Source organism: Phalacrocorax carbo, chromosome 2 (genome assembly GCF_963921805.1).
Source record: "Phalacrocorax carbo chromosome 2, bPhaCar2.1, whole genome shotgun sequence".
In the NCBI taxonomy this organism is placed as follows: Eukaryota; Metazoa; Chordata; class Aves; order Suliformes; family Phalacrocoracidae; genus Phalacrocorax; species Phalacrocorax carbo.
The window spans coordinates 42,932,274-42,958,106 of NC_087514.1; the positions used below are offsets into that span (position 1 = coordinate 42,932,274).

At 39.1% G+C, this 25,833-nt stretch overlaps 1 protein-coding gene across 2 annotated transcripts; it reads left to right on the forward strand.

Annotated features, from left to right (window-relative positions):
* On the forward strand, nucleotides 1-25,775 carry LOC104040591 (kinesin-like protein KIF20A). 2 transcript variants are annotated; one of them, XM_064442697.1, is made up of 18 exons: nucleotides 1-475; nucleotides 1,616-1,690; nucleotides 4,441-4,560; nucleotides 5,484-5,622; nucleotides 5,727-5,911; nucleotides 9,353-9,449; nucleotides 9,899-10,093; nucleotides 10,178-10,289; nucleotides 11,936-12,007; nucleotides 14,000-14,146; nucleotides 14,822-14,987; nucleotides 16,308-16,478; nucleotides 17,143-17,282; nucleotides 18,491-18,656; nucleotides 20,283-20,400; nucleotides 20,484-20,551; nucleotides 22,227-22,346; nucleotides 24,419-25,775. In XM_064442697.1, exons 1-18 carry the CDS (start codon nucleotides 299-301, stop codon nucleotides 24,698-24,700), a joined length of 2,550 nt encoding a protein of 849 aa, XP_064298767.1. In that variant the 5' UTR covers nucleotides 1-298; the 3' UTR covers nucleotides 24,701-25,775. The 2 variants fall into 2 exon arrangements, with proteins under 2 accessions (XP_064298767.1, XP_064298768.1); XM_064442698.1 differs by lacking the exon at nucleotides 9,899-10,093 and having other exon boundaries at nucleotides 3-475; nucleotides 24,419-25,774.
* Nucleotides 25,776-25,833: the final 58 nt, after the last annotated feature.

Consider the following 25,833-nt stretch of genomic DNA (forward strand, 5'->3'; position numbering starts at 1 on the left):
GGCGCCCCGGAAGGGGTGCGCGTCTTGGGGGTGGGGGCTGCGGGCCTTGGCCCGGCGCTTGCCGGTGGAGGAGAGCAGTGCCCAACGGGCAGTTCGTGTGCTTTCACTTGCATGTTTCTTAGTATAACCCAGCTGCCAGTTGAGTTTCTTTTAAGTTGTTTTAAATTAAGTTATTGTGTCCCCTTCATATGCCCAGACTTCTTAAAGGACTTTATTTTCTCTGAAAGTGCTTGTTTATATACAAGCTACCCTGATCTCTACTTTGCTTTCTGTGTATTTTTGCCTGTTCTGTGAGAAAATGATGGATTGTTTTTTTTCCTTACAAGTTCCTTTGCACCTAACAATGGATCATGAGGGGAGAAACTATGTGCCTGCAGAAGTTTCTGATAGGTTGGAATCAGTTTCTTTCCTGAATGTAGCTGGTAAACCCTCGCCTGTGGAGTCAACAGTATTACCTAGCACAGAGGAACAGGAGGTGTGGATTGATTTTGTAATGTCTTTGATTTATTTTTTTTTTTAAAGCTTTAATTCTGGCAAACATTTATTTGGTAAGAACTGCTGTATTCCCCTGCCCCAAAGATGCGTTTGATTCTTTGGCTTACTTTGCATTGCTTACAAACACGTCATAGCCAGTAGCGAATGCAGATGGCCGATGCTATGTGATGCGTTGTGCTAAGCTTTTGAGAAGAAAGTAAAGGACTTCAGTAACTGCATTTTAAATGTAATGCAATTGTACTGTTCCTTTTAGTAAGCTGAAAAAGGGTGTAGATCCTTGCTGAAAGCTTGCTAGGTGCTTGGAAATTAAAACCTATAATGCTGTGCTGCAGTGCACTTTTGAAGACAGCATAGCCATCTCTGCTTTTTTAGAACGGTAGGTTTCCTCATTAACTTCCCTCAGGTGACTTAATTTTGTGTGGTTAGTAGAGTGCTGGTCATGGGAGGGCTGGGGAGACCTCTGGTAAGTCCATCAGCTGAATGAACAGGTTGCCAAAGTAGGGAATTTAAAGCCTCATGAGAAAGGAAGGAATGCTGGGATACCTCTAAAAATCTCCCTGCTGTTGTTGCTTCACCTGGATGGGGAGACCTTTTATAATGGTGTGGGATGGAAACACCCACCTCAGCAACTGAAAACTGTTTCATGGTTGTTTCTGTGAGGCAGATGAGGGGTTAGTGCCTGGATGGAGGTAATGAAGTGGTCTCTTGAGGCCAAGAACTTGTTAATCTATCAACAACATGCTCCATACAAAACGGAAGTGCAATAGTGCAGAGCAACTGTTAGAAAATATAGCTTGAATTCAGTACAGAGGGGAGACCAGAAGGTGGAAGCAGTGCAGCTTATGCCTCCAATAGTGTGCTTCTTTTAGATCAAAATCTTGGCTTTGTCATAAAAGAACATTAAGGGTGGGGAGGGGGAAACAAAAAAGGGGTTACTTAAGGACATCCGTAGGTAAAGAAGCAAATGAAAGCATAGGGTCCGAACTTCACAAGGAAGGAGAAAGTGAGGCAGTAAGATAAAATAGGAAATACTGCATTGGAGATGTATGCTGATATGATTTCGGGGTGTTCTGTTTAAAAAAGTGGCCATTATAACTATGTATATTTTTTTTATGAATAGGTGCATCAGCCTTTGAAAGTCTTCTTGAGAGTGAGGCCCTTTGCTATATCAGAGCTTGAAAACCATGAATCTCAGGTTAGTTGGAGAACTAAGAAATAAGTTTTTCTTCTCCCACAAAGAACACCTAGTATTGTAAACCAGGACTTTCTTTTATAAAAGCTGTGTACTTCTTCCAGATAGAATTAGTAGACAGCCGGATAAATGTGTGGGTTTTTTTAATCACAATTTTTACTAAGTTGTGTGGTATGTGCACACCTGTAGCTCTGCAAATTACCATGGGGTATGTTATTTCAAAGTTGGTGTCACTTTTGACTCTGTACAGTGCTCAAGAAACAAAGCCATTTCGTGGAAGAGATTATACAATTCTAGGAGAAATTCAGGTGCCTGACCCTTGAGTTTCTTTGGAATGCCTGAATATGCTATGTTGTCCCGGTCGTGCCAAGTTTTTTTCTAACCTCTGCAGCTTATATGGTCAGATGCAGACGCTTCAGTGTTTTACACACATATGCATGTGCATGTGGAAGCACACAGAAATATTTCCTCCCTCCTCCTGCCACCTTGCATTGTGAATACTGATGCAAAGAATTCATTTAGCTGTCCTTGGAGGGCAAGGTCTCTGCAGCATAACTCTCAGCCCTCATGTTTGCAGGGTCTCCCAGGCTCTCTGATAGACCTCTTGTTCTTAATCTGTTCAGAGAAGGATTTAATATTAGTTCTGATTTGCTTTTAAAAAATGTATTCTTGCATTTACTCTGCCAGAGTTGGAACATCTGTGGTTTTTCCACGTGGATTTTTTTTCCCCGCTCCCTCTCAACTTCTATTCACCTTTCCTTAGGCAGTTCTTGCTGAGTAGTATGCACTGCCACAGCGCTTCTGGTTTGGTATTGTTCATACCAAGTCGGTATTGCTGGTTGTAAGGGTAAAACCAAATCGTTTTAAAGTTGTTTATCTTATTCCTCTTTGGAATGGGTGATTTCTGACTACCTGACTGTTAGTGAAACTTTTTTCTTAAAAGCGGGGAGGGAGGAAAAAAGTAATTGTTGAAGTTTGTACTAATTTTTTTAAAGCTCTTGTCTTCAGGTAGTTCATGACAAAATAGTTGATTTTCCAACATATTAGCTGTATAACCTGTTTTGTGTGGTGTGAAGGCTTTTTCCTCAGCCTCCAGAAAATATGAATGTTTGAAAGGTCTTCAACTTCTTCAATGTTTTCTACTCCCTTAACTATCACTTGAATCAGTGAGGAAGATGTTTGGTAACAAATGAAAAATAAAACAAAACAAAAAAACCACCAACAACGAACCCCCAAACCAACCAACCACAAAACCCTTCCCGTCTCTATAATCAATTGGAGATCAACTGAATTTTTAGGTTCTTTTTTTCTTCCCTGCCATGTGTAATTTTCAGGAAAACATCTTTGTTCCAAATATGCAAAAAAACCCAGGGCTTGGGCTCTACTTTTTTTTTCTTAGAGAAGTAGACTGTTAATGGAGACAATCAACAGGGGAACTGATCTGTTGCTTATAGTGAGAATGATTTATACAAGTAAATCTTTCGAGCTCTGGATGAAGTTCTGTACTCTTGGTACAGCTGCCAGTGATTCTCCAGAGTCACCTGCTGGAGAGCAGGAAGTTGTGTTATTTGGATATAAATGATGTGTACAGTGCCAGAAATGGTCCAGCTCCTGCCAATTTACCTGTGGGGTTAGCTGCGGGAGACAAGAAGAGAGCAATGTTACCAGCTGGGTTCCAGCTCTGCAGGTCTGACTACTTCAAGGTCTCTACTCACGAGCATCTCTGAGGCTGGTGGCAGCCAACAGCACATGCTGCAGATATTGGATTCTTATGTAGCTCTCTAGGATTTGGTACATCTGACCTGCGTTCCTGTTCCTGGCAATGTGGGAGAGGAATGTTAGAGTATAAGGGTTTAGAGCCTGGCCCAGTGAGCAAGTGATTGGTCTAAATTCAGTACCCAGCTTCTTAGAGCTTCTATACCAGTTGATAAACAGACCTGTTAATTGAGACTCCTAGGAAGAGGAGTACTTCTGTGTGCATGCTACATGTGGATTATTAGTCTTACCAGCTTTGGGCAGCCTCTGAACATAAATGTGAGATTTAGTGACAGACAATTCTTGCAGCTGATGCTTCAAGACGCTGTTAAACTATACTGGTAGTTCAGTTTGTATTTTTGTTAGGCTGTCTGGTGTAAAATAAATTTTCCCGATAGACTGCATTCCTAATTTATCTAGTTAGTGAGTGCTAGGTAATTGCATCTCACCTTTACTTAATTGAGATACAGCAATCAAATTACTTGAAACTAATTCAGTTTTCTTCATGACCAATAACAGCATCTACCTATAAAAGGGTAATGCTTCAAACTGATTTTACTTTGTTTGTGCTGGTCATAGCTTGTTTCACGCTGCAAATGGTTGAAGTAGAAAACCAGTAGATTTCTGTGTAGCTTTGTTTTCATAGCTGGGATTGCGCAAGCCACAATCACAAAATACCAGGGTTTAGAAAGTTTTTTTAAAAAAATTGCTGGAAGGAATCCTAGAAAAATTTTTTACCTCTAGGAAAGCTCCAGACGATTGCCTTAACGTTGTCTGCACTCTGGCTTTCATGTGAAGTGGATATCTCTGTAGTTATGTGCCTCAAGAGTCTATATGTAAATTTTGCAACCCTTTGTAGCTCTGGTAATAGATGAAAACACTAGGGTTTTTGTTGTGAGGTTGTTTGGTTTTTGGTTGGTGGGGTTTTTTCCTTCCCAAATAGCTTTCCTCCTAAACAATTGTGTGGCATTTTCGTTTACCTTGTCTTGTTTTTTAAGGGTTGTGTAACTATTGAAGATCCCCAGACAGTAATTCTTAATGCACCCAAAGAGTCTTCTGCAATGAAAAACAGTGAAAGAGGGATTGGTCATTCTGTGCACAGGTTCACCTTTTCTCAGGTAGGCAAACTTCTTTCTATTTTTTAGTTATAGTTTGTCTTTTCTACCTGTAATGGTAAAAAAATGAATTTTCTACTGTATCATGCAATGTGATTTTTCTTTGAATTACATGTGGTGATACTTGCCTTAAAAAACCCAGACTGCTTATTATTTACTGTTAGGCTGTAAAGAAAGGTGTATTACAATGGAGGTGCCTATTAGATGAGACAAGGAAGCTTCGTTGGTAGCTTTGTTGCTTTCTTTGATTAGATGGCACAGAAGCTTCTTGTAGGCACAAACTTACAGCGGTTCTGCCGTTCCTGCAGATACCCTTATCTGGGAAGCGTTACAGGAAATCACCTGTTTAAAGGGATTTACGTAAGCATATGTTTAGGGACTTAGTTTTGAAAGAATAGCAGCCTAACTGCTTAAACCTTCTGTACGGGAAGTACGTTTCTTACCTCTGTTACCTACCGCAAGAACTTCTGTTCTTACAGCATCAAAACATAAACAGCTCCAGGCATTTAGTCATTCAGACCATTTTAATGCTGGTTTTCCCATCAGTTGTGGGTGACTGGTACAGAGTGAGGAGGGAGTCGTGCATCACTAGCAGAGCTCTTGAAAGTATCCACTTCAGTGGATCCACAAGTGTCAACAAACAGTATGTGCTCGGTAGCATTATGAGTAGTTTATTTTAGGAGTAGGAAAATATTCAAAAACAAGTACAAACCTGAGTGCCTCCCTGAATTAAGCAGACATTCCATGAGAACCCAGCAGAAAATGTTGAATCAGAAGGGCAAGACAGAAAACTAAGCTGGTATTTCCTGCTCAGCTTGCTCTGAAAAACTGGTCGCTACTAATCAGTGCTTAATATTTTGATATATTTAACTTCTTTGTGCCATTTATCCTGCCTTTTTTCTTCTTCCTCCCTCCCCTTCTCCAAGGTCTTTGGACCAGAAACTACTCAGAGCGAATTTTTTGAAGGCTCAATGAAAGACATGGTAAGAGCGTACGTTAACGGAGTGAATGGGCTGGTGTTCACTTATGGGGTTACAAACGCAGGCAAGACATTCACTATCCAAGGTATGAAGTGTTTGCCAAAGAGCATATGTTGCTTTTTTGACCAAGTAAAAATCCAATGAGAAAGTTATATGAACATCTGTGTTTTATCTTTTGTTATTTTTAAGGGACTTCGAAAGATTTTGGTATTTTACCTCGCTCACTCGATGTGATTTTTAATCACATAAGGGGAAGACATTATCTGAAGATGAACTTCAAACCATATTTGAGTAACGATGTTAAGAAACTAGAAGATACACAAGCTAAGCACGAAGAAGCCATAAAAACTGCTATTCTTGCATCACTGAAAGAGGTCAGTGATCAAATACTTCCTTGTTACTGAATGAAGCTTCTTAAAAACTTCCTGTCTAACAGACTATCTTTAATAAAATCTCTGTTTCACTATTGATTCTTTAGATTTATCTGAAGTATGGACACTTGGTGAATGTTGGAATAATAAGGCAACTGGCTGTTTTTTGAGATCAGGGTAAACTCAAAGAACTTTCCACAGCAGGCAGTGCACAGTTCAAACTGAAAACCATTGCAAAGCCTAGATTTCCACAGAGCAGCAGTTCTGACACTGTAGTGATGCTAGCCCTTGAAAAGTCTGAGAGCTGGCCTACCTAAAACCTGCTGCTAAGTGACTCTCCTTTTTGGTCAGGTTCCCAGGCTGGATCTCTGGGCATCTGCTCAAATTCCGGTACTAGCTCAGGAGAGGTGATGGCAGTGTCTTAGCAGGGGCAGTGAAGGTGGCAGAAGAGTCCCTTTCAGTAGAGGACAGTCTTAAGGCAGATTAAAAAGTTGATAAACCTGTGATTTATGTAACTTCAGACAGAAACTCTCTGATACAGCAGGTGAAGTGAGATGTCACAAAATGAATTTACTAAAAAAATTACAGCCTGCTTTAGAGGATTGTTATGTATCTTTAACTCTGGTCTCTGAAGATTGTAGGTAGAATAGAGGAGTCTTTACTGTGGCAGCCTCCTGTTCTCATTATTTAGTCATTTCTGTTTGCAGCGTAAGAAATTACTCTCACCAGAAAATGGGCACCCTTGTGTGTGTGTCTCTTATGTACTTCTAAGCCCAGCTGCAAACTGTCACAAGATGTCTGGCTTTCTTTTCTTAGGTTCAGAACATTTTTAACCTGAACTGTGAGCCTACTGCGTTTTGGGATTATCATTCAAAGCTACTCTGAATTCTGGGAAGTATAGAAGCAATGATTGACTAGGTTTTCTTTTTTCTGTGGTCTTCAATACCAATGTTGTTAAAGTACTTCAGTTAGCTCTGAAAGAATATCCTTCTGTGAATCAAATTAATATGTAAAGTGCCACTGTAAAGTCTGTTGCTTAATTTAAACTCTGCAAACTGAACTTCATTTAACCTGAGTCTGATTAACTTTTGAGGAAAGACCTCAGATGAAAAATGCTAAAGATTGCGTATTTATTTGAGAGTGTCTTAAGCTCACTCACACTGTGTGTGTATGCGCAGGGGGTGATGGTCTTAAAGAAAAATTGAGATGGTCAGGAGGATAGTAGGTAAATAAGAACTCTACAGAACCTACAAACTTGCAAGAAGGAACAAGCAGGAGTTCAAGGTCTAGAACAGGAGGACAGATATCTTATTTTGGAGATGACTCTATACTTTACAAGTATTTATTTCTGTTAAATCACAGTTTGACTTCATTAATAGTTTAGTTACTGAATGTTGCAGTAGGTGATCTAGATGCTGATGCACTACAGTGAAAAGCAAGTAAGACTCCACCATCAGGAAGGAAAGGTAAAAATGCATCCAGAAAATAATGTGACAAGACCTTGCTTCTGTGTTACAATGCTTCCATAGTGATAGCTCAGCTATCCCCAGTACGGAGGCTGTGCTTCCTGAGAGATTGTGAATAGCATCACTGTTTGGATGTTCACTCAGGCATGTAATCTGAGAGTAGATATGGTTTAGTGGGCTTGGTTTTGGTTTACGTGGATTTCTGAAGGCCCTTTTCCCAGGCTCAGTTTACGTGTCATGCAGAAAGAGCCTGCTGTTCCTTTCATTCTCTCAGTTTAAACTGCTCTGAGTTACTGCAATGGCCTTGTATTTAATGTTCTGCTGTTATGTTCTCTATACAGTACTGCTGCAGAAACTCTTGCTTGGCATGGTTCACACCCCCTCTTTCCTTCCCTTTGCTTTTTCTATCCAACTGATTAAATACTGGTTTTTACTGGATTAAAAGCTGCTTTACTTGCATTCTTATTCCCACCTGTCCTCATATTTTCTATTAAATGTCAGCTTCTGTTGCTGGCAAACAATGTCAGTTCCTGCTCCCGCTTGTTTTGAGGCAGTCATCTTCATGTTCTTCCCTGTATTTGATCTTAGGATTTGAAGAACAATATAGCAACATAGCTAATTCAATCAGTTTGGTTGAAATACCTTTACAAAATCTTACCATGTGCACAAGTACTGTGGTACTGAGTTTTTTACATTCAGTTACATTTTTGACATGCATAGATGTGCTGACACACATGGCACCTTACACTGCTTTAGGATTCTGCTTTGTACCTTACAGAAAGAATTAATAGAATTTGTGCTTGTCATTATACTTGTTCCAGCAACATAACATATAGACAGTGCAGTCTTTGCAGAATGGTCATTTATATAATAATTGACAACAAAATCATATGCTATTTCTCTTTAAAATATAAGATCTGAAAGTATGGCTTCATACTTTTCTGTTTGCAAAAATTCTGGTTTGGATATACCAAGGTGAGTAATGTAGGCATCAGCATACAATCTATAACGAACTTAGCACTGCATTCTAACAGCTATAACATTGAGGTTTACTTCTTTGAATCTGTTCCCTCCTTCTTCTGTAGGATAACCCCGTGTCAGGATTGGGTTTTGGGAAATCAGGGTGAAATGTCCTAATGAAAATTTGTATTGGTGTATAAAATATGGGGAGGGAAGGTGGTACGTGGAGATGTCGGAGTATAAATAGTGGGAGTTGCTACTTCATTACACCAGTTTTACTAGTGGTAATTTGAAGCCTATGCTTTGGTAAGCCTTGGCAGGTTTTTAAATAATTTTGTTGATGTAAAGAAGTTCAGCAAATGTGTCTACTTAAAGAAACTGTACTGTTATCTATACAGGATTTCTAATGGTTTTAATTCAGGCTGAATTAAACCAACATAGACTGTTTGTTTATCAGATCTTTAATTCCTTTATGAAGCTGTCATTTGACTCTGAGGTCTTCAAGTAAGTTTGACTCAAACTCTCACAGACCTGGCACAAGCCAGTGACTTGCAAAAGTGATTGGCAACAAGTAAGCAAATTAGAAATCCCTGTTGCTTTAGTCTGTCTGCCCATCATCCTGCCATCTGCCCCTGAAAGAAACTTACTTCTCCTGTTTTTGGTTGACTTAAATACTGTTCGTATTTGTCCAGTTGTTCATAAAGATGTTTTGGGCTGTTGAAGTCTCAGAGGATCTTGGTTCTCCCAGAACTGTGAAGTAAGTCTACTCTGTTAGCAGCAATTGGCCTCCAAAACAGGTTGCTGGGAGTAGCAGAGAGCAATAATTCTTGTGAGGGGAAAAGAGCATTTATTGATTTTAGTTTGTATTGTTAAAAACACTTCATTTGCAGCCAGAGTAAGGGGTAGCTTAAAATTACTTCAATATTCAAATCTTAAATATTGGAATTACTGTCATTTTTTTACTTCTGCTATTCTCATAGTCTGTCATGTGAATGTAATGGTCTCTTGTTTTCTCAAGGAGACAGAAAGCATCTCAAATACTGTTACAAATACATGTGATGTGGAGTCGGCTTCTTCCAACTGTACTTCAAAAGGCGCTTCTTCTGATTCGCTAGGTAAAGTGGAAAAGAATAGAAATTTAGGAATATAAATGGGTAACTATTGTGGATCAAAAAAATCTTTATACTATACAACAAAGTAAATATATATAGTTTTAAATGAAATTTTAATGGCTTAATTCAGGAGACAGAGTAAGAACATAAAAATAGTTTGATAGCTTTGCTCCTTTTGGGGGAAGAGGGAGGATTAGTTCTGCAAAGCTAATGTATAAGCTGCTGGAAGCTTGTGGTAGAGGGGGGCAAACAGCTCAGAACTTGAGCATGTTCTGGTTACAGGTGACTTCTGAGAAGTTTGGACGTTCTTGGGTAAACTCAGTTATGCAGTACTGTGTTGCATTGTACAACACAGATATATACAAGCCTCCTCCATTTAGAAGGTTCTATATAGCGCAATTAAAACTTATCAATGAGTTGTTTGATCACTGAACTCTGTTTTGGGTTAGCAGAGAACAACTTTGTTCCACTTGACATATATAGGACTAATATACACCAAAAAACACAAGCATCTGTGTGGATTTCCTTTTGTGAAATTTATAATGAATATGTGTATGACCTATTAAATATATTACCTACATCAAAAACTCAGAAGCGCAGAGTCTTAAGAATTTGTGACGATCAAGGAGGAAATTCTTACATTAAAGGTAATAATACTGTTTTATGACCTTGGCAGTTCCACAGGAATCTTTTGATGATCAGAAGTGTATATAAAAGGTTTCTTTTCACAGACTTAAAGTGGATTAACATTCAGAGCACTGAAGAAGCCTGCAAAATACTAAAAATAGGGAACAAGAACCGAAGCTTTGCTTGTACTAGAATCAATGAGCAATCAAGTAGGAGGTTTGTTCCTCTAATTATAAGCATACTCTGTCTCTTTTCTTTTAAGGGGAGGGGGCGGGAGGAAAAGACTTTAGAATGTGTTTTAAATGAGCCACTCTTCAATAATAGCTTAAGACTTTCCTTGGTTATTCTGGTTTTACTATGAAATTCTTTCTGGAAGAAAGCTAGGAGAGGCCTTATAACTTTAACAGTATCTGGTCTTGGGTTGCTATTTGTGGCTTTGGACAACCAACAAGATCAAATCACATTTGTTTTTGAGTGCCAACAGGGCTATACATCTTGGCAAATGCTAATGAGTGGGAATAGCTGTGTGAGAATGCTGAAGGAAAAGCTGGATAATTCTTCATCACTGGCAGTATAATCCTTGGAAACGTGGAGTCTGTCAGTAGGGGATGGGGGAAGGAGCAAGTCACACAGTACCTTTCAGTGCTGCTAGATTATCTAGATGCTTTTAAATTGCTGTGTTCTAGCTGAGCTTACTTGGGATCTTAAGAATTAAGGCCCTAGCTCTTACCCAGCTCTGGTAGGTGGATCAGGGAGAATCTAGTTTGAAGTGGGAGGAAACAAATAGAGGAGGTGGTACACTTTCTGTTGAAAATGCCTTCTTACTGGATTTAAATGCCCACTTATTAATTTGTTCTTTAAGTGTAGAAGGGCCATGTTGTATATTTAGCTAATATACTGTTACTAAGCCTGCCTTTTTCTCTAAAAAGCAAGAGTTATGGTGTTCTGTATTAGTTGAAGACAGCTGCCATTAAATTTCATGCTATGATTCCACCTGAATTTCACTCAGGCCCAAAGTAGTGCAGAAAAGAAAAACCGTGTTTTTCTGGCAGAATTTTGTGTCTAGAATGTCTTTTTGCTCCAGAGAATATGCTGACTTCCACTTAGCTTGTTTCTAAATTGTGTGGGTGGTGTTTTGGGCTTTGGTGGGGGGTGTGTGTCTGTGGTTTTTTTGGTTGGGTTGGTTTTTTTTTTAGAAACTCCATTCTTGAATTGTGGGTTGGTGCTGAGGAATAAAGCACTGCTTTAAATATATACTAGAGAAGTTTGTCTTCTGTGCTTCCTGAATTACTGGATAAACTGGGGACAGGGCACTTCTGGTTCTGGGGTTTTTCTCTTTGGTTTCAGACAGTATGTCCCCTGCCTTTTGTAGCTTGATGTCTAAAACAGAATAACTGGATTTTCAATTGTTACAAATTCAAGCTTTCTAGAAAACAGGAAAAATTTCAAAACTGAACAAATAACAGTGTATATTGAAGTAGTTAAAATTACAGGACTGTTAAACCTTAACTTAATCCCCCCCCCCCCTTTATTTCTAAGTTAATTCTTCAGATTTACTGAGTTCAGATATTGTCTAAAGTTTGTACATGAAGTGGCTACCTAAGTGTACCGATTAAAAGATGGATACTTACATGAACCGCCTTGTTCTTTCTCTAAGGCAGCTTGTAGGCTTCATGTGATGTTTTTCCCTCTCCTGTGTTGAAAGAAATGGAAAGTCATACAACCTTTATTACTGCTTTTTGAATTAATTCGTGTATTTTCTTTGGCACTGGACTTTCTGTAGCATACAAATTTTACTTTGCTTCAGTGACTGCTTAATTTTCATAATTGTAGTTATTAAAAAGGATTTCTTTCCATTCCAGTCACAGTATATTTTCAATCAGGCTACTAAAGCTAACTGATGAGCATCAGCCACGTGTTCTTGGAGTTTCAGAGTAAGTGAATGCTTCAGCTCATTACCAGAATGTAAATATTTTAGAAAAGTTGATAAGGTGTAAGCATGCTAAACTGGTGAACTTTCTTTTAATAAAACCTGTGAGAGCTGAGAAGGAAATCAGAACTCTACTGGTTGCATAAAACTGACTGGAAACCTGACAGGAATAGGTGTAGAAGTGTTTCCCTGTCTCTTTTATTTTGTTAAAGTTTGGCTGAAGAAACCTGTTTAAAAATCTCAGTAATATATAAATTGAGAGAAATATATGTATATCTTCTTAAATAATGGGGAAGTGGGAACAGAGCAGTATTACATAGTACCACACTATATATTCCAGTAATCAAAATTCAAATGGCTGGCTAACAGATGCTGATGTCTAAAGTCAGAGTGCAACAGCTAGTGCTGAAGACTCAAGGTGCAAGCTATGCCAGTTTATCTTTCTACTTTGGGACCAGACTAGAGTTTATGGGTTGAACGTTTGTGGCAGCACATTTGACGTGCTCCTGGAATGCAAATTGAAGTCTGTCATCCAAAAAGAATAAAGGCAACATGCTCTGGAACTGCCCCATGGTACAAGTAAGAGGTGATTTGCTTAAAAACTGTTCTCCTGATCTAAAATTGTAATGTAGGTGCACCGAGACCAGTGCTAAGTCCTCACACACCTCTGTTCTTTTGCTGTTTAGAGGAAGTGGCTTGGAGCCGCTTGAAGCTATTTAGATAGCTTTTTCAGTTCTTTTTTCCCTGATTAATTGTTCATTTAGCTTGATACGGAAAAATGAGGACAGTCCTGTAACAGTGTTTTAGTTCAGTCATAGCTCCTACTGATTTCTCTCATCTCTGCTGAGCAGAGTTGGTAATAAATATACCTCACTGTGAGATAACCCTTTTAATGTCAGATGTTATGGTGATAAATAATCTAAGGAAAGATAACTTGAGGAAATGACTGCACCTGTATTCCTTGCTGTCCGATGTCTTGGTGTATTCCCCTGGCAAAGCATGCAGCAGCTGTTAGATGAATGACAAGAGTTTGTATGTTGCTTAAGGAAGAAAAAAGCTCTTCATCTTGTACTGAAAAGGATAAAGATCATAAGATCATAGCCTTTCACACAGCTGAAATGTCCCTTAGTAATAAGTACATATTAATACTATACATATTTCAGCTGAGAAAGGCTATGATCTTACAAAGGTGTTATTTTATGTAAATAAATGTATGTATAAGTGAGTAATAGATGGGTTACATAATTTATCTAACTTCCAGAGCTTCCTGTATTGCAAGGCTTTTCTTTATATGAAGCAAAAGCGATGAAATTCCTTGATGATCCAGAATCGTTGTCTCTGATTGTACCCTTTTGTCCATTAGGGACAATTCAGTGGCCTGAGTTTAGTAGCACTTAATTGCTACTAAAGAGCTCTAAGATGATCTGGGAAGGACTTCTGACCTCTTATTTGCGATAGGAGACAAATTGTTCCACATCCAAGAGGCAGATTGCAGTGTATGGAAGCCTACTGATATCTTGCAGTCCTCTCAGTGCTGGAACAGGTGAAGGTGACAAAGTGCTTCTGTAGTATAGCCCCACTATGCAAAACTATTTCAGCAATTCCCCTTGTCTTGTCTGGAAGCACGTACTCTAGGATTGCAACAAAATTTGGGTTCCTAAACTGAATTCTTCGTGTTGGAATTCTTAGAGTTTTAAATGAAGCCTGCAAGCAGACTTCTTTGAATGTGCTGAATAGACTGTCTTAGAAGCAGCAATCTTGTTCAAGTATCTAAATACAATGGGAGGATAGGTTAATGCAGTTATCTTAAATACCTAGTGTAGTGCGTTCCAGACAAAATGTCAACATTAAAGTACAATTTATTCTGTGATCTAGGTAGGCTGAAATGAGTCACTCATTTACACCTTAGACATATAAAGAAATACAAAGGCATGCAGTTCTATTTTCATACTGTTTAGAAATAAGTTTGTATGTTCTGGATAACTCTTTCATGCAGGTTGTCTTTCTGTGACTTGGCTGGATCAGAGAGGTGTAATAAAACACAAGCCTTTGGAGACAGACTAAAAGAAGCAGGAAACATTAATAATTCTCTTCATATCCTTGGAAAATGCATTGCAGCATTGAAGCAAAATCAAAATCCAAAGTAAGTGACAAGTTGTAAACAACATGCTGAGTTTTAGGTTGAAACCCTAAGCATCCCTTTATGTTTCTGCAAGGGATTCACATGGTCAGAGGAAAACACAAATCTATAGAATCTTGTAAGCTGTCTTTTTTCCAGATGTCACTGGAAAACCTGAAATGAACATTCCTTCTCTAAAACTGTTCGGGTGGTTTGGTTTTTGGTGGCTTTTTTGTGGGTGGTGTGTTGTTGTTGTTGGTTTCTTTTTGCGGAGAATGAAAAAAGCAATTAGCAGCGAACTACCAAGCTTTTTTCAGTGTGCGCGTATGAGCAATATGCTTTGTGTACCGATCTCTTGTTTTGTTCTCTTCCCTCCCACCTCCGAATTACACAGGCAGACTCATCTGAGAGTTGACAGATAATCCTGTATTTATTAGCCTTTGGCTTGTTCCAGGATCTGTTTCTCAACACTAGGGAGCTGTGATGTAGACATTTTCTACTTTTCTTTTAAATACTTTAGTTTGTTGTAGGGTTTATGAGAGCCGGGAAGAACTTTGCTCTTTGATGTGAAATAGCTTAGGCTTAAATATGAGCATCCTACTGGATCTCTTTCCTGTAAGAGAAACAAAATTAACCTAAATTAGTGCTGCACATGCCTCTTAAAATTTTTTTGTTCCACAATTTTATTTTCTCCATGAGGATGAAGCCAAGCTATATTCCATTCAGAGAGAGCAAATTGACTCGTCTGTTTCAGCCATTCTTTTGTGGGAAAGGCAAAGCTTGTATGATTGTAAACATTAATCAGCATGCTTCCACATATGATGAAACACTGCATGTAATGAAGTTTTCAGCTATAGCCAAACAGGTAAGAGTGTACCTACTTTCTCTGCTCCTCTGCATTTTTTTGTTGTTATTGGTCTGTGAAGTGATCAGGTTGTATGGACTTGAGTGTGATCAGGACTCTTGATGTATCATATTAATACTTCTGCATGTGGCTTCTGCCTAAAAGGCTTCCAGTAGTCTTGCCCATCCTCAAACCTATTTGTGGTAAGAAGTTCAGATAGCTGCAGCTGTCTGTGGCTTGTTCCACACCAGAGATATTCTGTGGTTACAAAAAAAAACCAAACAAAAATCCCAAAAAACAGAGTAGTCAGGGCACTTTCAGATATGACTGGTTATACCAGCTATCTGAGCAAATGTAAGATTTTTATTTGAGCTGTTGATGAATTGTTTAACCTGTGTGCAGTTAATAATCTGCAAAAGATGACAATTGTTCAAAACTTGTTGGACATCTAGTAGTGGTAGTAGCCTCTTATTTTGTAGTCTGAATGAGACCTGCATTGCTCCTGTTTGGCTAAGTGCAAGTAATTAATAGCAAACAAAAACCAAAGGCTTTCTTGTAAGTTAATGCTTGAAGGTGGTGTGCTCTTCTCCTTTGAAGGCAAAAAAAGTCTGCTAAACCTACATGCTTTCATGCTGCTTCTGCTAGCTCTGCTTGTCAGCCTCCCATTAAATTCAGGAGTTGGGGCTGATGCCAGGTCTTAAGTTCATTCAGCTTCCCTAGAAGCTGCATCTTGCAGGGAGTGGGATTGTGAACTACACTGTAGCATAAATGAAGTCCATTTCTAGTTTGGAAGCAGGGATTAGTTCTGACATGTTCCAAGTCTGTAACGGCATGTCTAGTATGATCTGAGAGAAAGATTCTTCTAACTGTTCAGCTGCACTTCCATCCTAAGATAAGAGCATGCACTCAGGATCAGCTTCTCTGATACGTTGTCCTATGACATACATACTTAAAATCTTTATGTAACTAACATGAATTGTTGAATCCTTGTCTCAGTATTTCAGGAAGGAGCAGATGTTTTAGGGATTTGCTGCTTTTCATTAACTTCCCCGGAAACTACACCAAAACCTTATATTTTAGTGGGAGAGAACTCCTTTCTAGACAAGCATGCTAAGTTTGTTAGTAGATAATTTTTCCCATTTTCACTTTGTTAAAGTACTGAAGTCTTATATTGCTATAAGTTTGTCTGCTAAAAGCCTTGTAAAATTTTGGTAATGTTCTTGTTATCATTAAATATAGTGTAAATACAACAATGCATTGATGCCACTACTTCTTAGTTTTCTGATATCTGCAATATTGACAGCATTGACAAATCAATGCTTTCAACTCTGGGCTTTCCAGGTAATCCAGACAATCCTACCCAAAAGCTGTGGTTACTTTTCACCCAAGTTAGTTGGAGGTGATGGCAAACCTATCGTATGCTTTGATGCTAACACATATGTAGACGACTTTCCTGACAGTACTGAAACCTCCGCAGAAGAGGAAGTGGACATCACCATTCTGAGTCATGAGGTAGAAACAACTACTCAAAATTGTACCCAAGAAAGCCATTGCTATTAGTTCTAATATTAGAATCTTTTAATACAAGAAATGTGCTGGAAGCTGTGTCAAACAAGAACTGTATGCTTCTGCTCAGTGTCAGGCAGACCTAGACTTGAAGTGGTCTAGTTCTGAGGGAACAAGTGTAATTGTCGAAGGCTGCCTGTGCCTTTGTAGTTAGGTTAAATGCTAGATTTGGAATTCAGTTGATTTGTGCAACAAGAAGAGTAAGCAAGCAGTAAGTGTGTTTAAAACAAAATCATCTAGTCGTTTGTGCTCTTTTGAGAACAGCAGGAATAAGTTAAGATACAGCATTTTAAAACCAAAGCTATATAAACTAATAGCAATAATTTGTAAAAATCAAGTAGGCTTTATGCTAAACAGTTGTACAAATTAATATTTAAATGGCAAAGCAGCAGTAAACTTTTTGATAGCAGAAACCATCAAGGTGGAGAAAGGCTGTCTTTGCAGTGGAAATTCACGTTGGAAAATATTTAACTTTTGGTGCATCCTCCCTGAAAATACAGGCTTGTAGAAGTGTCCTCTCTGGATGGCTGTCTGTATGAATGTTTCATTTGACATGCATATCAATATGTGTTTCTAGCTCGTTTTCTGAACTGAAATATGTTAAATTTAGGATCTCTTGAAAACTACAGAGAACCTAAAGGAGAAGCTAGTTGCAGAAAGGCAAAGTAAGCTCCTTCTGGAGGTGAAGATACGTAAAGAGATGGCAGAAGCAATGTTCCGACAGCTGTTGGAAACAGAGGAAGCCTGGAGGCAAGTCATATTGCAGTCCTCTTTAAGACTGAAAGGGTTCCACATATATAAATGCATACATTTACATATACACACATATGTGTATATATACATATATGTATGTGCAAGACATGCATACTCATGTTGGAGAGGTTAGGGCTGGACAGTTTCAAAGCTTCTGATGAAAAGGGAAGAAGGAACATTAAAATAAACTAGTACAGATCAGCCTCTTCCCATGTTCAATGAAAAAATAATGCTGCTCCTGTTGAATTTTCCTCTGTTTAAATTGTAATTACTGGAGATTGTCTTGACTCGTTATTAGTATTTAGTAGATGTGGAAGACTAACAGGGAACAATCACATGCCTCAGTGGGGTTCAAAACTCACACTTGGCCATGTTAATAGGAATGCATGTGCTTCCAGTAGTTAGAATTTTATCTCTCTGAGCGCTCCTGGATGACTTATGAACCATTGTTAGCTTACTATCTCATAAATTACTCTGGCTGTCTGCACTGATGTTACTAATATAGGGATTTTTTTCAAGTCTGTCGAAATTGCTCAAGCTGAATTTACTTCCTCTTAACTCTTTTCTCTTGAAATCAGTTTCCTGCTGTTTGAACTGCTAACAGAGACTAACCTCAAGTTAAGTTGCCAGCTGAGCACGCTATGGTTTAACACCTGCACTGACTTTAAAATTGTTTGGGTGCCTTTGTCCAAACACACATAACAGGAGTGGTGCTTTTTTCTCTGATGTGATGTTCTGTGTCACTGCTGGGGCATTATTTTTAAATTTTGACAGGACTAATGTGTAATGTGTTAAAATAATAAGGCAAAATGAACTTGGCGTTTACCTTTTAATGCAGGGGAAAAAAAACAACCCAAAACCCAACATGAAAGACACCCCCCAGAAATACACTTCAAATACCAGGTCTAATTGGGTGTAGTCATCTCTATCACTACATGTTGGTGGATTTTTTTTTTAAGACTATTGTTTGACAGATCTTAAGCATGTGTTCTTCTGTAGCACTTTTCTTGGTATATGCCAAGTAGAAGTTAAGCCTTGGTGCAAGTCTGTAGGAACATTGAGAATAAAAAAAAGGGAGAAAAGTACTTCTTGGTCTCTTAACTTCACTATGATTAGATGAATAACTTTGATACTGCCAGCTGAACATATGACAAATTGTAATAGCTGGAATGCTTAATATAAAATAAAACTAATGCTCTTTTCAGCAACCGCTTGGAAGATATGAAAGACAGTTATGAAGAAAAACTGGAGAGCAAATTTGAAATGTATAAAGAGGCCATCAAGAAACATGCATATGTGTGTGCCATGGAACAAATTGAAGACCATTACGTTCCCATAGAAGAATTTCTAGCTGAACAAGAGAAAGTTGAGGTATGATGTGACTGCCGCTAAAAAATGCATGCTAGCCTTTTAACTGCAAATTTTGATTTTCCTTAACAGAATCATTTGGGAACTCTAAATGTAACACTGAACAGTCAAAATAACTAGTAGCTCAGCCTAGCTGTTCTGGTGTCCAATGCTAACCATCAAGATAGAGATGTCTTCTGCCTAAACCTACCTGTAGTGTATACCTAAAATTCCTGATCTTTGATGGCACTGTTCAGTTAAATCCAAGTCATCTTTATCTCTGCCATGTGATGATTGGAACACCTGGAGGGATGGGGTATACAGCAGTCTGGCTTTGTGGAGATCCTTGGGATTGTAGGGTGTAGAGTAAGAAGCTAGTCTGAAAGGGCTGGTAGGGAATTCAGTACAGGGTAGCTATTTTAATTATAATGGATCTCTGCTTTGAAGGTTTAGAGGGAGGATTGTGGGATAAGAATCTCTGATGAGAAATCAAACTTTATGCAGGGGAGAACTAAATCTCCTGAATGTACTTAGAACTGCTCAGAGTTGGCACCAGTAAGTTGCTATTCGTCTGGCAGCTGAGCCACGTTAGCCATGTGCAACTCTATCAAGTCTTTACTTCTAGCCTCTGCATTGATAGCTAGGAGCATCCAGGCAACAGGTGAGACCTGTGGGTCTCAGTCTTTTCAGGAGGTCTGTAGTGGAAGAATAGAACAATTGAGGTACACACCAGAGGTGCTTTCTCTCTGCTCTCTCATGTCCAGGAACCGATAAGACATCTCACTCCACTGGTAGGTGGGTGCCTTTCAAGACATGAGGGAAGTGGGTTTCTGTTGTAGACTGTGGTATATAAACATTTCTGCTTTTACAGCTCTCCATTGAGGTGCTGACAAGCAACTCAGTATTGTGTAATGGCCTCTGTTTTTCCAGCTCTTTCACGCTCGTATCTCTTTCCCCACTTAGGGCTTAAGTGAACATAAAAACAGACTCTAGCTATACACCATGTTGGGGTAAAGGAAGAGTTTTAATAGTGCCCTCTATTTTTATAGCTCACTCTTATACTGGCTGCAAGGCTGCATAAGGGAAGATTCAAAGAACAAGATGCTTTTGGTAGCAAGTCAGATAAGAAACTAATGAAATCCCTAAGATGTAAAAGTCTTGGTTGACAAAGCACAACATGAAATCTGAGCAGACAGCTTCAGAGAATCAGAATTAGATGAATAACTTTTCTTAATGGTGACGCTTTTTTGATTTCTCACTCTAAAATACCCTAGCAGTCTGACAGGTACTGAAAAAGAGACTGAGATTAAAACTTAATTCTGTGAAATATGTTCTTCCTTATTTAGCAGGGTAATGGGCAACAATGATTAATACAGATGCTCTAAAGTTTCCTTTCTGCCATATGGTTACTTTTAATACAGTTTGTAAATCTTCAGACTGGAAGAGTTGACTCCTGTGTAAAGTAACTTCCTCCTAGAAGATCTCATGATCTGAGTGTTATTCCTTACTGTGATTTCTCAACCATAACCATCACAGCTTCCACCTGAAATGATTTTAACACTGAATATACAAGTGTAGTGTAATTGAAGAATGTGCATCAGGTTAAGAAGAAATTTAGACAAATTCTACCCTGTGTCCTTCTTTCTTCAGGATAGAGAGAAGAAAATACTGCAGTTGGAAAGGCAGCTTGATGAACAGTCAGGGAGGCTGTTGGCTCTGGGAAGTCCAAATTCAGATACGCTGTCTAATGAAAATAACATGGAACTAGGTAGGAATACAATCTGGATGTTCAAAGTTCAATTTACTTCTGGTATTGTATATAAACCAGCAAACTTTTTGTTTTGCCTATAGATCTTATGAACAAGACTATGAAGAGAGCCAATGAAGGACTGCAGAAACAATGCAAAGAGAAAGAAGAGGTAGCTCTTGCTTAGCATTTAACAAATCTGAGGATAATGGTCCTAAACTCTTGCCATAGTTCAATGCTTAAAGATCTGCACTGTAGACAACAGGATGTAGATTCCTGAAAATGGGTGTCAAGCTTACAAAAAAGCCGTTGCCCAATTGTGATGACTGTTGCCAGAGATTGGCTGTGTTCTGGCTTTACTCTAGTTTGTAAAGGCATCTACAACTGTAACAAGTCACATGGTGAACGTGATGCGAGTTGGAAGTAGGGAGGTATACGTAGCCTTGTATTGCACTGTGTTGTAAACTTCGCTGCCGTGGCCTCAGTGCTTTCCTTCCTGAAATGCTGCTTGATCGTGCGCAGGGGAACAGTTACAGAATCTGGTAACAGTTCGGATCTAAAGCCAAAATAGTGCCTTAAACCAGTCCTTTCTGTAAGTACTGAACTCTGCTTTTCCCTTAAAATTAAAGGGTAGTATCTCTGTTCTTCAAACAAGATCCTCATGTTCTGAATAGTATAGAGAGGTGGAATTTAGGAGCTTCAGGCCATGTTATAGAAAACAAGTATTAATTATTTTTAGGTATGCATTTTTAGTCTATAACTTGAATGAATTTCTTGTAAGGCTACATTTAGTTTCCCATGTTTAAAGAGGATGGGGAGGGAAGAGACAAGCCTTGTTCCTTTCACTAATAACAAATGGGAGTAGGGGTTAGAGAAACAGTTCCAGCTGGTTCTAATAAACCATGTAAATGGAAAGTGAACTTAAATCCCTTTCTATTGAAAAAGTGTGCTCCAAAAATAACTTTTTCCTTACCAAGTTTAATGTCTCATGTTATGGCCCTGGCATTTGTTCTCCACTCCTGTTCTTGAGAGCTCTACATCATTTTCCATTTCCTATGTCAATTTCAAATTTTGATGCTAGAAAGAAGCTTTGGCTTTTATGCTTGATGTGGGGGTACCGTATTGATTGTTTTGTGTGGCTAGAAAGTGTTAGAACAATGGGATTGCTGCCTCGCAATAACTGAAGTGAGAGCAGTTTAAAGCAGCTGGCTCCATCAGTGCCCTTCTGCTGCTTTGCCTCAAATATCTGTGCATGTGTGATGAGTAATTCACTACTTTTTTTACTCTCCCATTCATCCATTAAACATGGGCCAAGGGTGGTTTTTTAGCAATCTAGGTACTTTTCCTTCAACCTTGTAGAAGTAAGTATATGATTTAACATTAATTCTGCTGGTTCAGAGTTTCTTTTCCATCTCAAGACTTAATTACCAATATTCCCATCAGAAAGGTGAGGTCTTCTGTTGTAACTGTAATCCAATTCATTATATGAATAGTGTTAATGAGACTGGAGCATTCTTTTAACTACCCTTGCTGAAAAGGAGCAGCCTGTTCCAGAAGTAGCTTAGTCTGTGTGGCTGTTCTTTGATTGACAGGTCTGTGAAAATGTAGTAGCTCCAGTACAATAGCCCTTGAATGCTCCAGCTGTATTTTATCACCAGAAATTATGGGTTGGGACATAGGAGGTTGAGAGAAGCAGGCTTTGTCTTCGTTGCTTTGATCTTGCAGTTTGCACTGTTCAATATTAAACAGAAATGCTTACAGTGTCTGTATGAGTTCTAGTCATAAACAAAATCCATGTAAAACATGCTGTCTTGAACTTCTGTGTGTATATGGGTTTTGTTTTTCAGCTTATAAAGTCTCTGAAGTTTAAAATACAGAAGTTAAATGAAACCCTGCTAGAAGCTAATGAAGGCTACAGAAGAATGGCAGAAGAGAACAGTCAGCTGAAACACACAATCATGCTCAAGGTTTGTCAGCAATTTAAAAGCAACTTTAATATGGCTTGTATCTATATCTGTGCTGAATGTTTCTGCATCTTTATACAAGTAAAAATGTTGTTTAGTCTTAAGGGACAGGATGCCCTCCAGAGGGACTTGGACAAGTTTGAGAAGTGGGCCTGTGTGAAGCTCAGGAGGTTCAACAAGGCCAAGAGCAAGGTCCTGCACCTGGGCTGGGGCAACCCCTGGTGTCATTACAGGCTGAGGGATGAAGGGATTGAGGGCAGCCCTGTGGAGAAGGAATTGTGAGTACTGGTGGATGAAAAGCTGGACATGAGCCAGCAATGTGCGCTCGCAGCCCAGAAAGTCAACCATATTCTGGGCCGCATCAGAGGAAGCATGGCCAACAGAACAAGAACAAGGGCGGCGATTGTGCCCTTCTACTACACTCTGGTGAGACCCCACCTGGAGTACTGCATCTAGCTCTGGAGCCCTCAGCACAGGAAGAACACGGACCTGTTGGAGTGAGTCCAGAAGAGGGCCACAAAAGTGATCCAAGGGCTGGAGCACCTCTCCTGTGAGGACAGGCAGAGAGAGTTGGGATTGTTCAGCCTGGAGAAGAGAAGGCTCCAGGGAGACCTTATTGCAGCCTTTCAGTACTTAAAGGGAGCCTATAGGAAAGATGGGGACAGACTTCTTAGCAGGGCCTGTTGCAATAGGACAAGGGGTAATGGTTTTAAACTAAAAGAAGGTAGATTCAGACTACATATAAGGAAGAAAATTTTTACAAAGAGGGTGGTGAAACACTGGAACAGGTTGCTCAGATAGGTGGTAGATGTCCCATCCTGGGAAACACTGAAGGCCAGGTTGGACAGGGCTCTGAGCAACCTGATCTAGTTGAAGATGTCCCTGCCCATGGCAGGGGGCTTGGACTAGATGACTTTTAAAGGTGCCTTCCAACCCAAAGTATTCTATGATTCTATGTTAACAAAATGTTTTTACGTAAGTCAGTTTTTTGCTTTCCTTTTTTCTGTCCCTAACTTCCTGAATTATGAGCTCAGAGCCCTTGTGTTTTCATTCCTTGACTTTGTATCTTGTAAGACAAGACTCATTTTTCAGTTTAAGTGATTGTCTTGGTCAGTAGGGTGACCCTCTGCTGACAACTCTGGCTCATCTAAAGATACTACAAATTATTGTCAAGCAAAGAAAATACTACTTGGAACTCTGCCCTCAGCAAAATACTTCATGACTAAGCTAGCTTTCTGTCCACAAACGTTACTGCAAGAAGACCTAAGGATCTATGGCTTTAAAGCTACACTGATGGTCCTGCAGAGTGGCCAAGTTGAATAAGAGAGATGGGCAGGTAAACTGCTTAATACTGAAATAGAAGGAATCTTTCCTTAAAAAGCAGGGACAGCAAGTTGACAGCATCTGACCTCAAACATCAACTAGATTCCTAAATAAAAAATGAAAATTTTGAACTCCTGACACTTTGCATTTATGCCTTATTTGTAACCTGCAAATGAAGCAAGGCAGGTATGACTGCTTAGTGAAGTTTTTCTTTGAACATTAAATAACCTTCTGCATACTTTTTAGTCTAAGTCTGAGACTGAAAATTATTTGTCTTGAACTTTGTTTCTTAACTGGTCCTGAGACACAGGAATGTGACTTTAACCACTAGGATTAGAGAGTACTCTATATCCTGCCCACTCAAAGCATTTATTCAGTCCTGGCTAGCAGACTTACAACTATCATAAGAGTTTTGATTTGACCAGTTTTGCTTCCAGTAATTGCAGCTTAAGATAGGAAAGCCTTCTTTATTTGGTTCCTAGAACAACAGTGGTTCTTTGCGTGGTATGGCTAAGCATTTTAGCATAAGCTTCTTCAGTCAGACTTAGTCTCTAACTGGATCTGATGGCCCCATAGTCTGCTGTTCTCTAAATTACATAGAAGTAATTCAGAAGAAATGGGTACTGAATGGCCATTTGGCATAATAATAACAGGGGTGTAACTGGTATAGTAAAATAATCTGAAACAGAAAATGAACTACATGAAAAAGACTTCAGGGTGTTCACATACCTAACACAGCTGTATCCTCATAGGATCAAGAAATGAATAGTCTTCAGAACTGGGCCAAACGTGTTCTTGAGCTTGAAGAAACAGTGTCTTCCCTGCAAAAAGAACTGGATGAACGGAAAAAACATTTCTCTGTAGAGGAGCCAAAACAACAAAAACCCAAGAGAGGTTTGCTGGCTAACCTGAAACCCACAGTAGCAGCCACTCCCTGTATACCTCTTGGTAGAGGCTGGGGGAAGTCTGAAGATGCTTCACCCTCTTCAAGAAAACAAGTATTGTGGCTCATAAGGCAGAAGAATAATACTTGATTAAGCAGTGTGCAATTACTGGACTGCTTTATTAGTCTTAAACCCTTTGTAGCTTTTTCTCACTCTCAGATACCATCTTTGCTGTCGTGTTAACTGACAAAAATGTTCAATACAAACTGTTTTAAATGAATCAGGGCTGAATTTAGAGTATAGACCTAAACTTGTGCTTTTATTGTTGATGTAGGGATGTGATTTGAGAACTAGAGGGGTTTTTTATATATATATAAAACTTTAATTCCTGAGTAACTGCTATCATGGTCTTCTCTACTGATAAATGTGTGGTTCATGCAAAGTAGAATGCTGCTTTTCTTACCTTTTTAAATGAAGTATTTCATTATTCATTGTTCATTCCTAGAAATCAGAGGGCTTGTAAGCTTAATTTCAAGTAGTCAAAGTAGCTTGGTTCTTCAGTTAATATTCTGGCTTTGACCTGGAAACTGCCATCTTGGGACCAAACTGAGCAAACTGCTAAACATAAGGCCTCATAAAAGAGGCAATAATATGAGGTCTTATCTATCTCCTTGCTATTTTTCAGCTAACTTGGCTTTGTAAAGGAACTTGCTTAATATAATTTGAATTTCCACTAAGAATATGCATTAAACATTGAAAAATCTATTTATAATAAAATTTTCCATTGCTAAATTACGCTCTGACTGTTCCTCTTATAAAGGTGAGAAAATCAGTGAAATCAAGATAAGGAAAGATCATATAACATTCTCGAGTTGAAAGAATCATTGTCCTGATTAGATTAAGGTAAGTAATATATCAACTCAAGGAAGGAGGACTGGAGCATGACAAGCTTTGAAATAGCTTTCTCTAAAGCCATTTCAGTCAGTGAGGGTGAGAGGTTTTTTCCTGACTACTGTGAAAGTACCATGCCTGTAAGTGCTGGAGAATTGCTTTAGAACAAGGCAGAATCCGTAAGTAAATTGGATTGATCAGTCCCTGTAAGGCTGTTTCTCACAGTGGAAGGAGACCCAGTTCAGAGCAAGAACCTCACCCTCCCTGGGGAGACACTAGATGGTGCAGCCTTCCTGTGTGACACTGAGACCAGCTCTTCCCTAGTGAGGATGTTCTTGCCAGGTCTTTTGGGTTGGGCTGTGTGCAAATACAGTGGTAAGTCATCACTCTGA

What these genes read in the sequence shown, in the direction of transcription:
- LOC104040591 (XM_064442697.1), top strand. Translation starts at nt 299, where the DNA reads ATGATGGATTGTTTTTTTTCCTTACAAGTTCCTTTGCACCTAACAATG. An exon ending in AAGCAAAATCAAAATCCAAA is followed by an intron (nt 14,147 to 14,821) that starts GTAAGTGACAAG and finishes TTTCTCCATGAG; the next exon opens with GATGAAGCCAAGCTATATTC. An exon ending in GAAACAGAGGAAGCCTGGAG is followed by an intron (nt 17,283 to 18,490) that starts GCAAGTCATATT and finishes TGCTCTTTTCAG; the next exon opens with CAACCGCTTGGAAGATATGA.